At 43.7% G+C, this 17823-nt stretch overlaps 2 protein-coding genes across 2 annotated transcripts; one reads left to right on the top strand and one right to left on the bottom strand.

Moving 5' to 3' along the window:
• Positions 1-295: 295 nt before the first annotated feature.
• Positions 296-1274, bottom strand: LOC148738295 (uncharacterized). Its single transcript, XM_088747067.1, has one exon. The coding sequence runs from the start codon at positions 1231-1233 to the stop codon at positions 331-333; it is 903 nt and encodes a 300-aa protein (XP_088603193.1). The 5' UTR covers positions 1234-1274; the 3' UTR covers positions 296-330.
• A 3499-nt stretch (positions 1275-4773) lies between these two features.
• Positions 4774-5568, top strand: LOC111328047 (uncharacterized). Its single transcript, XM_022932397.2, has one exon. It carries the CDS (start codon positions 4774-4776, stop codon positions 5566-5568), a length of 795 nt encoding a protein of 264 aa, XP_022788132.2.
• Positions 5569-17823: the final 12255 nt, after the last annotated feature.

The raw sequence follows: 17823 nt of genomic DNA, 5'->3' as shown, positions 1-17823 counted from the left end.
TAGAAGGAGTTTACCTGGAGAGACTACGAGCAAAGAACAACGAAAGGTCTGGTTTAGCGTCCAACGTTACCGTTCGAATTAAAGAGATCACCGGCTTGCTCGACGATGATGGGAATCTTATAATAATAATAATAATAATAATATAATAATAACGGTTTATTCACAGTATATCCACATAAAAAGGTGTGGCTGTTCATCTGTGAAGGCCTACGATACTAAAATTTAATATTAAAACTAATTTATAATGACTAACTAAATTGTAATAAAAACTATACATAAAAGTAAAGATGCAGAATATATTGGTTGGTGGTGGTGGTTGTTTCTATATTTTTACAAGGAAGACAAAGCGCGCGCCTTCAAGATCGCCTTGCAGAGCCTGCAGTATTCTGTAAAATCTGTGCAATTCCTTATATTTGCTGGCAATTCGTTAAAAATCATGGCTGCTGAATGCTGAAAGGTGCCCTGTACAAATGGAACATAAAGCCTTGGAGCAACACTGGAACGGAGATGTCTAAGGGGTTTAACGACTTGCAAATTTAAATGGGAGGGCCAGTTATCAGAATACAGTGCTTTAAATATAGTCTTTAGTAGTGAGTAGTCCCTTAGCTCCAGGATAGGTAGCCAGCCAAGATCCAAAATGGTAGATATACTGTTTACATATTTACAAGTGATGAAACTAGCCATAGCGAACTGGAGCCTTTGTAGTCTAGCTGAGAGGAACTTTGGTAGTGGATAAAAAACAATGTCACAGTAGCTTATTTTAGACAAAATTAATGTTTCTACCAAATGTTTCCGAAGTTTAAAATTAGTAAAGTTCCTTATTTTTCTTAAGGTTCTCAGAGTCGCATAACAGGATTTAAGAATAGAATTGGTATGAAATTCCCATTCAAGAATTGAGTCAATGTGTACTCCCAGGAGTTTTGTAACATTTATACGTTCCAGTGGTTTACCGGAGATTTCTAATCCCAACTCCAGATTTCCGAGAGAGTGAACATGAGCCATCTGTGGAGTCGAGATAAGAATGGTCTTGGTTTTCTTAGAATTTAGAGCCAAGTTTGAATCATTTGACCAGGCGCCAAGGCCTGCCAGGGTTGCATTCATGCTTTCCGCTTGAGATGTGATCTGCGGTGTAGAACAGCTAGTGTATAATGTTGTATCGTCGGCATATTGGAAACTTTTGACTGTAGGTGGAAGAATATCTTGAAGATCCGCGACGTAGAGATTGAACAACATCGGTCCAAGGATTGAGCCTTGGGGGATTCCAAATTCGGAGAGCACAGGTGGTCAGATCTCGCCATCATCTACCACCTGACGTGGATGAAGACGAGTATCGGGTCGCCTCAGCCTACGAAAATAAAGCTCTAGCATGGCCCCCCATAAAACCAGAAGATGGTTCAGCTCACAGCAAGTTTGCTGTTTTCCTCTCGAGTTGTAAAAATGCTCTAGCGAACAGTCAATATTCATCGAAGTTTGACCAGCCAGGGAACATCCAGAGATTGGTATTCAAACTGCCGTTCAGCATGAGAGAGAGGTGGCGTCGCTGTGCAGATGACATTATGGAGGTAGAGTCAAGACCAGTAGAGTTTAGTGACCTCGTTACCTCTGTTGACCGTGAAGCAAGGATTGCTACTAATCCAGTGTTCGGGAACATCTCAGCCAACGCCCAACCCAGCTCCGATCAAAGGTCACGCAGAACGTCACAATTACCAGTTGGCCTCAAACCTTCTAAGCCGAAGACGTCGACCTTTGTCACCCAGGTTAAGGACAATAAAGACGCGAATTCAGAACAGTCTACTAGCAGCTACCCTACCTGCGATAGTGTTCAACCCCGTCCGTGTCCATTTTGCCAGAAGAACCACGCCCTAGAAGACTTGCATGTACTCAGATGGTAACCCTATCAAGAGCGTATCAAGTTTCTCTCTGCAAAGAGGCTCTGCTTTGGCTGTTTGTCTGATAAGCATGTCGCAAGAGTTTGCAATGAAAGGAAAACCTGTAAAATCCCTAACTGCATTCGAAAGCATCCCAACGTCGACTAATCGTGAGAAAATCACAGTAAATATTGGCGTCGGAACTGAAGGCAATACTGACACTCCTGTCTTGAATGCCATGACCCATACAGACAAGTGTCCCAAGCTTAAGAGCAGTAATGAAGAAGCCCCTCGTAGGACAGCTATGGCCGTTATCCCCGTTGAAGTCCGTTCGACGGCTAACGATCAGATAATCATCACGCACGCCTTTCTCGACAGTGGAAGTAGTGCCACCCTCTGTACAGAATCGTTAATGAGAAAATTTGGGGTTTAAAAATCAAAAGTGACGATTTCCTTGTCCACCTTGGTGAAAAAGTACAGTCCGATTGAAAGTTACCTCATCCGAGACCTGGTGGTGTCCGATCTAAATGAGAACAATTTTGTCAATCTTCCCGCGCTTTACACGAGACCCTAGATTCCGGTTGCTGAGGAAGATATTCCAACCCAGGAGGATGCGGATCAGTGGCCTCATCTAGATGGTGTTTTTACACTCCACCGTGATGCTGAGATCGGACTCCTAATTGGCAGTGACGTTCCGGAGGCGCTCGATCCGGTGAAGATAAGGCACAGTGAAAACGGTGGCCCCTATGCATCAAGAACGCGCATTGGTTGGGCAGTGAACGGTCCTTTAGTACATCGTCGCCATAGATCCCAGGTTGTAAGTTCCTTTGTCAAAGTTGACCACCAGCTTCAGCGCATGATAGAAAACTTTTACAATCGCGATTTTGCCGACTCCTTTGCTGATGATACGAAAGAGATGTCGCAAGAAGAACGCCGTTTCATGCAGAAAGTTAAGAAGATACAGCTAAAGGATGGGCATTACGAAATCCCTTTGCCTTTCACAAATAACGTGGTATTGGTCCTCAACAACAAGTCACAAGCTTTGGCGCGGATCGGTTGGTTGAAGAAAAAGTTGAAAAAGGATCACAGATTGTGTGGCGACTACAAGATATTCATAAAGAAATTGGTTGCTGCCAAGGGTTATGCACGTAAAGTTCCCACGATTCAGATGAATCCTAAGGAGGGCGACGCGTGGTATATACCTCACCATGGGGTCTACCATCCCCACAAGCCCGGGGAGATTAGAGTAGTTTTCGATTGTTTAGCAAAGTTCATGGGGTTATCACTGAATGGCATGTTAGACAAGGGACCCGACTTGACAAATTCACTTGTTGGGGTGCTGACAAGGTTTCGCGAAGATAGAGTTGCAGTTATGGCGGACATAGAAGCAATGCTCTATCAGGTCCGTGTTCCCGACCGCGACACCTCGTTTCTGCGCTTCCTTTGGTGGGACAACGGAAACATGGCTCGTGAAGTGCAAGAATATCAGATGCTGGTTCATCTGTTCGGCGCCATATCATTTCCGGCGTGCGCAAATTTCGCCCTTCGACGAACTGCAGAAGACAACAAGAGTTACTTCCCCCCGAAGTGGTAAACACCGTTAAGAAAAACTTTTATGTAGATAATTGCCTTAAGTCCTTGCCCTCGGTGACCGTTGCCATTGCTCATGTCAATAATCTGCAAGCTTTGCTTGCAAGAGGCAGTTTTGGGCTCACCAAATGGGTCAGCAATACTCGAGAAGTCCTCCAAGCCATTCCCGAGTCAGAACGTTGTACAGAGTTCAGGAAGCTTGTCTTCCACAAAGATGAATTGCCTGCCCAACGTGCGCTTGGTATGAAATGGAACGTGGAATCAGACACTTTCACCTTTGACATGTGCCTTAAACCGCGGCCCCCAACACGCAGAGGTATTTTGTCCGCAGTCAGCAGCGTTTTCGACCCCTTGGGCTTCATTGCACCTTCTGTATTGGTCGCTAAACAAATCCTGCAGAATCTTTGCCGCATCAAACTAGGATGGGACGAAGAACTTCCGCCCGAATACGCTTCAAGTTGGCGTAATTGGATGGACGATTTCGCGAGGCTTTCATTGTTTTCCGTCAACCGCTGCGTGCTACCCGAGGAGTTTGGTCCCGTGCTGTCCAGTCAACTCCATCATTTCTCCGATGCGTCGGAAGTTGCGTATGGATCAGTTTCTTATCTGCGTTTGGTTAACGGGGAAGAGAGAGTTCACTGTTCTTTCTTGTTTGCAAAGTCTCGCCTGGCTCCTTTGAAGTCCGTCTCTATTCCCCGTTTGGAGCTATCCGCTGCGATTCTATCCATCCGTCAAGACAAGATGCTTAAAAGAGAGATTGAAATGCCAATTAGCGACCCTTCTGTCTTTTGGACCGATAGTATGTCCGTACTTCGCTACGTGAAGAACGAGAACAGGCGTTTTCACACTTTTGTTGCTAATCGCATTGCGGTAATACGAGATGGCTCAAACCCCCGACCAATGGTATCATGTGGAGGGAACCATGAACCCTGGTGACCACACTTCGAGAGGAATATCAGCTGATTCTTTGTTGAACTGCGAGAAGTGGCTATTGGGGCCAGAGTTCCTATGGAATCCTATGCATCACTGGATAAAAGAGCTTGGTGCTTCAATTGCTATTCAGGACGAAGACCCGGAAGTTAAACCTAATCCAGTGGTGGAGTTCAACGAGAAGTTGTCAGCAGCAGCAGCAGTGGTGGTCTTGCCAATTTTATCAGATTATTTCCAGAGGTTCTCTTGCTGGTATCCCTTGAAGAAGTCGTTTGCTTGGATCTTGCGCTATCGAAACAATCTCCTGATGGCGGCTAAGAGTAGAAAAGGGAGCGCTTAGCCGAAGACCTTACAAGAGAAACATTCACCAATTACTCTTGAAGAAATGGAAAATGCCGAGAAAGCAACTCTGAAAAATGTCCAGCAAGAAGCCTTCCCAGAGGAGTTTAATGAGCTCAATAAATTCAGCGGTAGCAAACGCGTCAAACGTAGCAGTTGCCTTTTCAAACTGGACCCGATCTTGGAGGACGGTTTGTTGCGCGTGGGCGGAAGATTGGCTCGTGCTCGCATCTCGTATAACGCAATGCATCAATTAATCCTGGCCAAAAAGAACCACGTCTCAAGCCTTACCATCGACTATTTTCACAAGCTTTCAGGTCATTTAGGAAGACATGTGTTGAGTATGATACGCCAGAAATACTGGATTATCCAAGGAAATTCCATGGTGGGAAGAGTCCTGACGAGTTGCTATAGCTGTCGCCGGCACGAAGCACCCTTTTGCCAGCTGAAAATGGCTGATCTGCCGAACGATCGCTTGGTTCCCGACAAGCCACCATTCACGACAGTTGGAGTGGACTGTTTTGGCCCCTTTCAAGTGCGCCGTTCCAGAAGCCTCGTTAAAAGATTTGGTGTTATCTTTACATGCCTAACAGTTCGCGCGGTTCGTATTGAAGTGGCCCATAGCCTCGACACCGACTCATTCCTGCTCGCACTTAGAGGATTCATCCCAAGAAAAGGCCAGGTTAAAGAGATACGCTCGGACAACGGGTCAAACTTTACAAGCGGAGAGCGTGAGCTAAGTGAGTCGATCCAGGCCTGGAACCAGGACAAGATTTCAGATGAGATGTTACAAAGAAACGTCAAATGGAATTTCAATCCCCCGTGCGGCTCACACCACTGAGGCATTTGGGAGCGAAGCATTCGCTCAGTTAGAAGAATCCTTCGCGCCCTTCTCCAGGAGCAAACAACAGGCGATGAAGGTCTTAGCACCCTTATGTGTGAGGTGGAGAGTATTTTAAACAGCCGCCCTATCACTGTGGTCTCCAACGACCCCAGAGACCTAGAGCCTCTCACGCCGAGTCATCTGCTTTTGCTCAAATCTGATTCCCCCATGCCCCAAGGCGTTTTCCAAAAGGAAGATCTGTTCTCTCAGCGGAGATGGCGTCAAATCCAATATCTGTCCGATATATTCTGGAAGAGATGGTCTAAAGAGTACCTCCCGTTGCTACAGAGTCGACAGAAGTGGCTATATCCAGGCAGAAACCTCGAAGTTGGAGACGTTGTTTTAGTTTCTGCTGAGAACACCAGTCGGAATTCCAGGCCACTCGGAAGAGTTCAGGAGGTCTTTCCGGATAAACAAGGATTCGTCCGCAAAGTGAAGGTCAACGTCAAGTCTTCCATTCTCGAGCGTCCCGTAGACAAGCTTGTGTTATTGGTAAAGAGAAAGGAATAAGAGATTGTCCAATGATGAAAGCACTGTTTTAGAATTTTCCGTGTTACTACAATTCCAGAGACATTGATGAGAAAGTTATAAGGTTTTTCTTATAAATAACATGTATGTTAAGAGTTTTTCGCTTAGACTCAAATTAGTAGATGTGTAAGTGCTTTGCAGACTCAGCACTTAGGGGCCGGCGTGTAGGGTCTTAGCGTGCGGAATGTTTTTTTTTTTCGTTTTTCTCATTCAATCAATCATTAGGGTGTCCTTTTGTGTTGTCGCTGTTTCTCGTCGTTCGTTAGTATTTTTTTTCGCCGGTTATCGCTCGTTAGTTAGCTTCTGTTGTTTCTATGTAACGTATCTTCGTTAATTAGTTTCTTTCGTAATATAGGCGCTAATTGCACTTTAAGTTAGTCAGTCGTTTTCGCATATATAAATTAGTTTTTTCAAGTTCAGAGTTTAGTCTTCCGTTAGTCATACAGTAGTTCGCTTTGAGCAGTTACTCCAGTTCATCTATTTTCGCCTTTTGGCAGTTTATATTCGTCCAGCAGTTTCGTAGAAATCGTAACAATGTAAGTATTGTCATTTCAAGTTTGTTCAGTTCGTTCAGTGTATTTCTTTCTTGTCACTTTTATTAGTCAATTGTTGTAATTTCGTATTCATTTATTGTTTCAATTTTCAATCCACATATCGTCAACATCATTCGTACCGAATAAATACGTCTTTATCATCGTGCTGTTGTGAGGTTACGATTACTGTAGTTACAGTGTATAGGGGAGCTTGCCATCCACTATACACAGCTTCCGTTACGCCACCCCTGCGGTCTTAGAATGGTATCTCCATCGATTCGATCGTAATTCAGCAATGTCTGAATGTAGGCTTTGTAATGATACATGTCGACATTTTCCGTTAACAGTACACCGTTGCATTTTACGTTAATCTCTTTAAACAACGAGTGCGCCAAATTATTGATCGGACATAACATCTCTTTCACATTATTTGCTCGCAAAGTCCAATTTCCGTCCACATCCGTTTTAAATCCAGCATCGATTTCTATAAAACCTCGACTCAAATCGATGCATTCCGATGTCTTTCTACGTATACCTCTATAGGAGTCAAACTCGATGTCTGAGGTGATACTTTGACGTATCTGTATTTGACCGCCGACAAATCTGTAGGAGGTATGGTAAACACATTAAGTGCCGGATTTACACTTGCCCCTTGAACCATCGACATGTTTCTACACTCAGCTCGTTCTTCTCTTTCTCTGCGATTTACTCCATCGGCCCCGTTTATATAGCGCTACATAACCTCCTTTTTGTACGGCCCTCCTTCTTTTTCTTTTTCTAGCCACCTTATAGTGTTGTTGTATCGTAGTAGTTCCCACTCCTATGTTCGCATCGCCCGGTTGCACTCTTGTCCTATGCAACCTCATGTTATTAATCGAAAATAGTATTCAGGCGATTCTGAATGCGTCTAGACACTTCTTTTTTCACGGCTTTCTTTGCACCTCTTTTAATAACTCTTAGAACTTCGCGAAGTGATTTAGTGCGTAATGCTTTACGGAATCCTCGTTTTAGCCATGTCTGTCTTCCAACCTTTTCCTTTTTGTGTGGGACGCCTTTTCTTGGTCACGCGGTATTTTCTTAACACGGTCATCACGGGATCTGCAGGAAACGATGACCCCACACCAATGAACGGGTCCCCCTTACGCACATGACTTACGCCAACCATTTTTTTTTTCACCCAAAAATATCGTCTAATCCTTTATGAACTCGTCTCGATACTTCTCACTTGACGACTTTCTTGACGCCTCGTTTAATACCGCGCGGTATTTCGCCTAACGAACGTTCACTCAATGTTCTTTTTAGCCCACGACCCCTTTCTTTAAGTAGTGTTTTGGCCATGTCTGTCTTCCAACCTTTACCTCGCTGAGGAATGGATTGGTAGTCGCCAAAAAACGGCGGACTCACCCAATCTTGTTGGCATCGCCACACCGACCCACCTCCTTGTTTGTTTGTAAGCACAGGACCGCGATGTTTGCTGGGTACGTAGACTTGAAATCTTCTCAAACTTCCTCCTCGCATTCTCTATTTCAAATCTTTTTTCATTATCCAACTATTGCATTTGCTCGGGTATCGTTTCCATATGACGTACAACCGATCTTTGGCGCGCTTTAATACTTTTTCCACGCGAAAATAAGTCTGTTCATTCACGTGAACTTTTTGTAAATCTCGTGCGTAAAAATGCCCTTTGAGTGGCGTTCCATCTAGTTCTTGCACTTTATAGGTGGTCACTCTACCGGGCACTACTTTATACACTTCAAACACTTCCTCCGTCCATCCGGGTAAATATCCATTTTTAAACGGACGAAATTTCTTTTGCAAACGCACTTTGTCTTCCTTTTTAAACACAGCTTTCGACCGTGTATGCGGCCCGTACAGACACGACCACAATTTTGACACATTGTCTTCCGTGACATCCGACGGAGTCATGCCAATACTCCTGTGAGGTGTGTAACTATATTGCGTGACCAAATCTTGTATCACATCCACGTATTTAAAAGTATTTTTGGCCGTAAAATAACGATACAATTTTGATTTGAAGGTGCGAATAAATCGCTCGGCAATACTGGCTTTCGAATCTCCTCGCGTGACGAAATGATGATTCTCGTTTTTACGACACCACGCTTGAATGGTGGAATTGAAAAATTCTTTACCTTGGTCTGTTTGTATTCTAAAAGGTATTTGACCGGCTCGCGACACAATTTTCTTAAACGCTTCCGTCACGGTTTTTCCGGTCTTTTTCTTGATCGGCTCGACCCATGCCCTTTTCGATAAGACATCCACCACCACCAAAATATATCGGTACCCGCGGTTTTGCGATTTTAACGTTTGCACGTCAATCAGATCGGCCACCCATTGTTCGTCTATATTAAACACCACTACAGGTGCACTAATTCCACGTCGACGTACGAGTTTGTGTAAAGTATACGAGAGTTTTTTTTCTAATAATTTCCGGGCTTGTTTGACGGGTATTTTAGCTGCTCGCGCATATGCGGCTACATCTCCCAAACTTCCTACGAGACCTGGGGTTTCGTAGTCGGGCAGGATTCTTTTTTTAGCCATCCTATCTTTTCAAACAATCGTAACAGTCCTAAGCGACACCACAATTTTATACAAGAGTAGAGTATCCAAGGGGACCTCAAATACCTTTCGTACATTTGGCGATATATCTTATAGCTATATCTACCACGATACGTTCTCATGAAACACATCAGATGGAAAATGCGTTGCGACACATCATAAGAATCGGGGCGAACGATCTAACGAAACAATTCCAATTCGTTTCCTTCGGGTGTCCACGCAAAATGTACTTTGTCTTGGGGAAATTCGACCATACGCTCGATTTTTTGGCATAAATAATCCACGCAACGATAATGACAGTACGTCCACATCTCGTATGCTGGCGACACACAAAATGACAACCGAGTCATCACACACATTATTTTTATTTGTCAGCATAGTATTCCATCATTTCTAAATCTGACTGGATACATTCTAATGCTTTAGCGGTCACTCCAAGTCTTTCCGCTAATAACTTAAATTTCACTATCCCATACAGACGTGCTATTTCAAAAATCTCCTCCTTGGAAAGGAATGCTACAAATATAAGAAAACAAAGGGTTTAAAAACCCCTTTCTAACGGTCGATTTTAATGGAAAGGCTTTTACACTTAGGTCCGTTCAATTGCGCTACCCATACAAAAGTTCGGTTATGTGTCTCCTCTTCTTCATCTCTTTCATCTGACAAAAATGTAACAAATTGCCTTACAAGCCTTGCCAGCCTACATTTTCTTTACAATCCATTAAAATTTCAATGGTTTTCTTTCTAGGATGAAATCTCCAAAATGCAAACAGACCGCACACATTTTCTCTACATCTCAAATACATTTTGTGAAAATTGTGCTCCGATTTTGACAGGTTTAGCGAAGGGGCTACACCGCATTCGCATTTCATAGTATGAATCCTATCTAGAGTCTACCACTTATGCCCCTGTTTTCTACACTCGTAAAAATACACGCTATAATCATTTAGATTTGTAAATACGGGACAGTTAGGTTCCACACATCGCAAATACACGGCTGAAGATGTAGGATCTTTAGCTTTTAACTCTTCCATCGGAGTATTGTGAATGGGGCAGGGATACGTGACGTTTGCATCGTTGAGAACATTACGCAAAATCGTATCCAAGATGAAATTACCTTCACTGCTGTCCACAGTTTCTCCAGGTTCTGGGATTTCTATTGTTTTAATCTCCACAGCTTTTGTGTCTTCTGGTTTCTTCTTCGTGGTACTAGGCTGAGGTTGAGCCGAAGAATCTCTCATCGGTCCATCGGGTACTATACTGGTACCTGACTGGCCATCTGACTGGTTAACTGACTTGCTGACGGACGGGTGACTGACTGGCTGACTGACAGTTGACTAGCTGGCTGACTGACAGGTCGACTGACTCACTGGTACCTGACTGGCTGAGTGACTGCTTGCCTGACTGGGCCATTGATTGGTTCACTGACTTACCAACTGGCTACTGACTGGTTCGTGACTGGCTGAATGACTGGTTGTCAGACTAAATGCCTAGGCCCAACGGCTAGCCCCTAGGCATTTATAGATTATGCTTGGTTTTCACTACGGTACAAAGATGGCAGACAGTCACGCTTTTCTATGGCTGATATTCCTTTGCCTCTCTGCATGGACATACCAATGCTCAAGCAGTGATATTTACCATCACCTGTCCGTTAACTACCAAAGCGCCAGTAGAGGGAAGATTTATGGCTGGAATCAACTACTTCGATGCTATTCGGCCGTTAATTTAGGCATCGTCAACTATGCTCGACATCGAAAGCATCGTGGAAATTCCTACCTACATGTAACATTACCTTAGTCTGTCAATGGCTCAAGTAGCTATCAAATAAGTCTACTGACGCTCTGCGGAGACATTCATTGCAACCCCGGGCCTGCACGTAGGTCTACGGTTCCGAAAGTCCCGTGCAAAGAGTGTGGTAAAGCGGTACGCAGTAATGAAGACGCCATCTTGTGTTCACAATGCTTGTACAGGTCTCATGCGAAGTGTCTCCAATTGTCTAGAACCGGCTTCCAATATTACTTAGACCATCCGGATCTGGACTGGGTGTGTTCTCTCTGTTCTCTTCTGCAACTGGCTCCGGAAGACCTTATGGATACAAGTGTTCTCTCTGCTTCGCCAATTATACTCGATCCTCTCGATGATGAAGCTTGCAACTCGTCTACATTTAGCGAAGTTAGCGAAGATGGGTTAGATTCTCTCGCTTGGTACCAGGCCAACATAAGGGAATACTATAAGTTCGATCTTAATTTTGCTTATTTAAATATCAACAGCCTGATAAACAAAATAGATGAAACGAAAGAGATGCTCAGAAGGAACATGCTTGACATTTTATTTATCGAGTCAGTTTGCTAGACATAACGTCTCGTAGTCACGTTCGACGCACGTGCGTCGAACGTGACTACGAGACGTTATGTCTAGCAAACTGACTCAATTATCGAACACGTTCCTGGCCTCGGCCCACAAAATTTCATCACAATTTTATTTATCGCTGAGACTAAAATCGATGCTACTACTTCCACTTTCCTCCTAGCCCAACCAGGTTTTCGGATTGTTCGCAGAGATCGCAAAAAAGGTGGAGGTGGTCTTATTGCCTACATAACAGCTGATTTGTCAGTGTACAGGAGAGCGAAGTTAGAGCCTGAGGGAGTGGAATCAATCTGCTTGGATGTCAAGGACAATAACAACAGTCGTTTCCTTGTTTGTGCGTGTTATAGATCACCAGGCAAATGCAATGAGCTGGAATTTACTACCTCACTATCCTCCGCTGCAGAAACAATGTATAACACCTGGAAGGAGCTGTTATTACTCGGTGATTTTAATCAAGATATGTATGTCAGTATTGCTGAGGGCCGGACTGCAAACAGAAACCTGGTCGACTTTTGTGATCGATTCTGCCTTGCTAATAAAATCACGAAACCGACACGCGTTACTGACAAAACAAAGAGCCTTCTCGATGTCAATCTGACAAGTAACAATGAGCGCTTTGTAGCTTCAGGCAATTTGCACCTCGGTTTGAGCGACCACGACTTGGTGTTTGTTGTACGCAAAAACAAAATTCCACGTTCAAAACCACGCTTTGTTGAATACCGCAGCATGAAGCATGAATGAAATGAACTGCTTCATGAATGAAGTGGAATGAAGTGGAATGAAAAGCGTTCGCTGACCCCTGTGGGATTTAGACTGCCGGTTTGAAAGATGAGCTTTTGTTCAAGAGTTTTACGGCTTTCCGTGCTACCTAAGGAAAGACCGCAGATTGCCATATGTTGCTTATAATGATTAGGTAAATTAAAGTGTCTAGCGACTGGTTTCGATGTGTCCTTGTCATTCTTTTCCACGTCTCGAAGGTGTTCTCGGAATCGGTCACCTGGTCTTCTGCCTGTTTCGCCGATGTATATCTTTTTGCAATAGGTGCAAGTTATGCAATGGTTGACTGACGGGCTAACTGTTAAGAGAGAGACTTTATTTCAAGAGGGTAGCACGTGACAGTAGTTAAGCTGATCATCCTGTGGCCCTCTATTAACCCACCCATCCCACCCCAGGGGAGGACATCCATCACACAGTAATCTCGTGTGTGGGAAATTAACGTCTCCTACCCCAACCCTGCAAGAGACATGATCTCCATTTATTCGTCCCTATCCGAGAAGACTAGAATATCTAACCATTTCTTGATGTCATAGAAAGGTAGCAAATTCTTCTCAATTACTTTAAGACCCTAAGTGTTGGTCCGAGCGGGTGACTGACTGATTGACTGACTGGCTGACCGACTATTAACTTACTGACTGACCTGTTCACTGACTGATTAACTGTCTGGCTAATAGACCGGGTAACTGAGTGGGTGACTTCCTAACTGACTTGTGACTCACCGATTTAGTGATGACTTGCCGACTGTCTGACATGGTGACTAAGTGGTTGCCTGACTGTTTTGCTGACTGACGGGTTGATTTTGCTGAATAGCTGACTGACTTGCTAATTGACTGGCTGACTGACTGATTGATTGACCTGCTGATTGACTGGTTGACTGACTGGTTGACAGGTGGGGTGACTGACCGGTTGACTGGTGCGGTGACTGACTGGTTGACTGGTGTGGTGACTGACTGGTCGATAGATTGTTTTACCTACTGGTTGACTGACTGGCTAACTGACTGGCTGCTGACTGGTTGACCCACTGACTGACCTGTCGACTGACTGACGGATTGACTGACTGGCTATCTGACTGGTTGACTGAGTAACTGACTGATGACTCATAGACTATTGGTGACTGACTCGCTGACTGACATGACGAGTAAGTAGTTGACTGACTTCTTCTTCGACTGACTGGTGGATAGAAAAGTTTCCTTTTATATAGAGAACTGTTTTTAATTTTTTTCCTTTTAATTTTAATCTTTACTTTATTTTGTATTTTATTCGGATATTCCAAGTATTCCGGTTCCGAATACCGGCATTCCTAGTTTTCCAACGGTGACTCAACGACTACTGGTGCCTGACTGGCTAGCTGACATGTTGACTAAGTGGTTGACTGACTTTTCTTCAGACTGACTGGTTCACTAAGTGGCTGAGTGATATAGTGACTAGCTGGTTAATTGACTGACTTACTGATTGGTAGACTGACTGGCTTACTGACTGGTTGACTGACTGACTGACCTGCTGACTGGCTCGTTGACTGGTATGTTGACTGACTGGTCGACTGATTGGGTGACTGACTGCTTGACTGACTGGCTAACTGACTGGCTGACTGGTTGAGTGACTGAGTGACCTGCTGACTGACTAGTTGTATGACTCGTGACTCACCGACTACTGGTGACTGACTGGCTGACTGACATGTTGACTAAGTGGTTGACTGACTGTTTTTCTGACTGAATGTTTTTCTGACTGACTGGTTCACTGACTAGCTGACTGACTGCTTCATTGACTGACTGACGGGCTGACTAAGTAACTTATTGACTGACTGGCCTAATGAGTGGTTGAGTGACTGACTGACCCGCTTACTGACGGACGGACCTAGTGGTTGACTGGTGTGGAGACTGACTGGTCGACTGATTGGATGACGACTGGTTGAGTGACTGTTGGACCGACTTGCTGGGTGACTGGTAAGTGCGTCAGTCAGATAGTTGATCAGCCAATCAATCAGCAAAATAATCAGTTAGTTAACCAGTCAGTGAGCCACTCAGTCATTTGAACTAGCTAGTTCAGTTAAGCTGGTTGGGTCACTGGAGCGGATTCCGTTAATTAAGGCAGTTGAGTTATGGCAACCGAGTGGTTCATTTGAGGCGGTTGGGCGATTTGGGGCAACTCAGTGATTTAAGACGGATTCTACTTGGACCCAATTTGATTTGAGGAAATTCAAACACTTCTACAGTGAATTGGCCCCTTTGTCAATCAACTAGTCGGTAAACCGGTCAGTCAGTCAATCGGACAGTTAGTTGGCAAGTCAGTTAATTATTCAGTCAGTCAGCAGGCTAGTCTAGCAGTGAGTTAACCGGTCAGTCAGTCAGTCAGTCGGTTAGTTAGTCAAAAAGTCCATAAAGTAGTCAGTCAACTAGTTAGTCACCGTTAAGTCAGTCAGTCAAACAGTTAATCAACCAGGCAATGAAACAGTCAGTCAGCCAGGTGGCGATTAGTCATGATGTTTGTCATTGAAAAAATCAGTCAGCCAGTCAGTCATAAGTCAATCAGAGAAGTAGTCAGCCATTTAGTCAGTCAGTCAGCAAGTCAGTCAACGAGTGAGTCAACCTGTCAATCAACCAGTCAGTCAACCAGTCAGTCAGCCAGCCAGTCATTATTCAGTCAGTCAAATAGTCAATCAGCCAGTCTGTCATGAAAGCGCTAAGGAATTTATCTAGGGATATGTAAATAATTATTTTCTTCTCTTAGGATCAATGTAGTGCGTGATATTTGTGTCTGTTACGCAAGTTGTATTCTTCACTTGTGTAAGCTGTTGTGTAATTAACCTTTTTTGTATATATCAAATAGTTTTCTTCATTCTTTTCTGGCACCTTGCGTCCACATGTATTTAAGGATTCGGGTGGTTACGGCCTGTGTTGGTTTTTTTTTTTGAGAGAGGGTTACCGGCGGCGATGGTTGGAAAGTTACAGAGACTCGTTCGGATCGGGGAATGTTTTACTGACTGAGAGTCATTCAGGAAAAATTCGTCCTTTCACACGACAAAGAATTCATTTGCTGGGGGCGTACGTGTGCCGAGAGGCTGACTGAAAAAAAAAACACGCAGAAGAAGGAAAAGGATAAGGTTATCTTCCGTCAAAGGGAAAGCCAGTGAAGACAAGAGGAGCGAAGGAAAAATATGGGCGAGGACCAAGTTACGTTAAACTACTACGTTTAGCTGCGTTAAACGCGAGTTGAGTTTGGTTTGTTAAACGCGAGTCTGGGTTGTTAAATGCGAAGATTGGTTTGTGAATCGTGAGTTTTGATTATGTGTCGTTTGTTGGTGTAACGGGGTTGTTAAGAACATGTCAAGCACAGGACGCGAAGGTGAATGGAACTGAACTAAAAAAAACCTACCTTTTTTTATCTTAATAGCAATGACTCTTGTAAATAGTTTTAGTGTACTGTAGTTTAAATTATCATATTTCTGTAAATTAATTAAGATAAATAATTCAGTTCATTGTGTTGTCGTTATTGTTGGTTGCTTTATTGTTTTAACTAGGATAATAAATATTTGTAGGCCTACGTTTAGTTGTGTTGTGGCGTGTCTTCTCGGGTTCGTTTGTGCTTGGTGTTTTGTCTGTGCTAGAGGGCGCCCACCTTTGTAGCGCGGATTCGTCACACAGTCAGTAACGAGTCAGTCAGCAAGTAAAATTTTACATGTAAATGTAAAATGTAAAGTCAGTCAACCAATTAGTTAGCCAGTCAGTCAGGCATTGAGTCAGGAGGTCAGTCAACCAGTCAGTCAGTCAACCAGTCAGTCAACCAGTCAGTAAGCATATCAGTCGGTAACAAAGTAATTTTTTTTCACGTTCGAGCATAAGGGAGAAAAAAAGTCAGCGGCAACGTTCTTGATATCGTTTTGGGCCCAGTTGTTCAAAGAGCGGCTAACGCTATCCAACGGATAACTCGTTATCCAGCGGACAAGTGTTACCAAAACGTACTGCGCTATCCAATAGATAGAGATTTATCTAGTGGATAGTGTTATCCGACCTTCGAACAACCGAGGCCAGATGCAAGTAAAATACCCAGAGAAACCAGGCTGAGTTTTTAAAATATCTATATTCAGTTTGCTTGAATTGACTTGCTTCAAATTTGTTTTACTACTCAGGAGTCTAAATATGGGATGTAAGTGATTGGGGCAGATTAGGGCTAGCCATATCAGATGATTTATTAAACATGTACCACGAGGTTCTAAAGCTGATTTCATAGGATACTTTTTCAAAGTTTAGGGTTTGTTTCTCTTCAGCGTTTCTTCAGCAAGGAGCAAGAGTCAATGCTTAGGCTGTCAATGGTTTTGAGTCTTTGGGTGTTTCTGGTTGTGGAAGAGGTCGAAGGCTAATTTTTGTGTTTGACTACGGATAGCCATCTCAGGTGATTGATTAAACATGTACCGCGAGGTACCTTTCTAAAGTATTTTCATACAATAATGTTGCAGTGTTAAAAGCTCTTTTATTTCTTTGTTTTTTTACTGGACAAGAACGAAGAGTCAATCAATGCTCCCGCTGTCAACTGTCAAGGAAAAAAAACTTTATGCAGTGTCAATTTTTATCATAGGACTTGTCCAAGACCGACAAATTGTCTGTATCTGGTACATTCTCATTCAAAAGGTTAAGTGAAAAAAAGAGCCACCACTTCTTCGTGATCAGCAACAATGACAGTAAAACCTTAAAGTCTAAGGGTGTTTATGCGTGTCAAAGAAGTTGAAGGTGATTTCCCTTGTTATAAGCCAACACAAATTTGGAATGTTCTTAAGCTTTTCCCTAACCCGCTGTGTTACCGCAAAAGCAAAATGTTTTAAGCCGCCCATTTCAAATTTACCTCTTTCTAAACCGCGAACTAGTTTCTTGCTTTAGATTTCTTTAACTATTCAGGTGTGTAAATGAAAAGTGTAAGCGACTGACACAGATTACGGATAGCCATCTCGAATGATCGATTAAATATGTACCGCGAGGTACCCTTTTATTTCATACCAAACCTTGGTAGTCTTTGTCGCGTTCTCGATGCCGCAGACACGTGGTGTTGTGCACCGGAGCTCGCCAGTATAACCACAGTGTTGAACTTTAGACAAGTAGCCGCATCAAAACTCTTTATTCACTTCAGGTGGCAGTCTTTCTACAGCACAGGCGGTAAAAAATCGGATCTTGACTCCGGGGTAGAGAACTCCTAAACTCCGTTCGGCTCCGAAATGGTTTCGCTACAATGACTCCTCGCAACTGAACTACTTGCTAATAGAAGGCGAATTTAGTTCTTGCACTTTGACGCAGGGGAAATAGAAATGAACAGTGGTTTGTGTAGCTAGCTTCGAGCGATATTCGCTAGTCACTGTAGTGTATTGTACCGGAAGTGTGAAAAGGTTGTGTTTGTAGGCATCCCGTGATGCCTAGCGAAAGTTGTTGTTGTGGTACTCGTTGGC

The sequence above is a fragment of the Stylophora pistillata genome, chromosome 2, assembly GCF_964205215.1.
Source record: "Stylophora pistillata chromosome 2, jaStyPist1.2, whole genome shotgun sequence".
In the NCBI taxonomy this organism is placed as follows: Eukaryota; Metazoa; Cnidaria; class Anthozoa; order Scleractinia; family Pocilloporidae; genus Stylophora; species Stylophora pistillata.
Note: the sequence above shows the minus strand (reverse complement) of the source record. Positions and strands in the feature narration are given on the sequence as shown.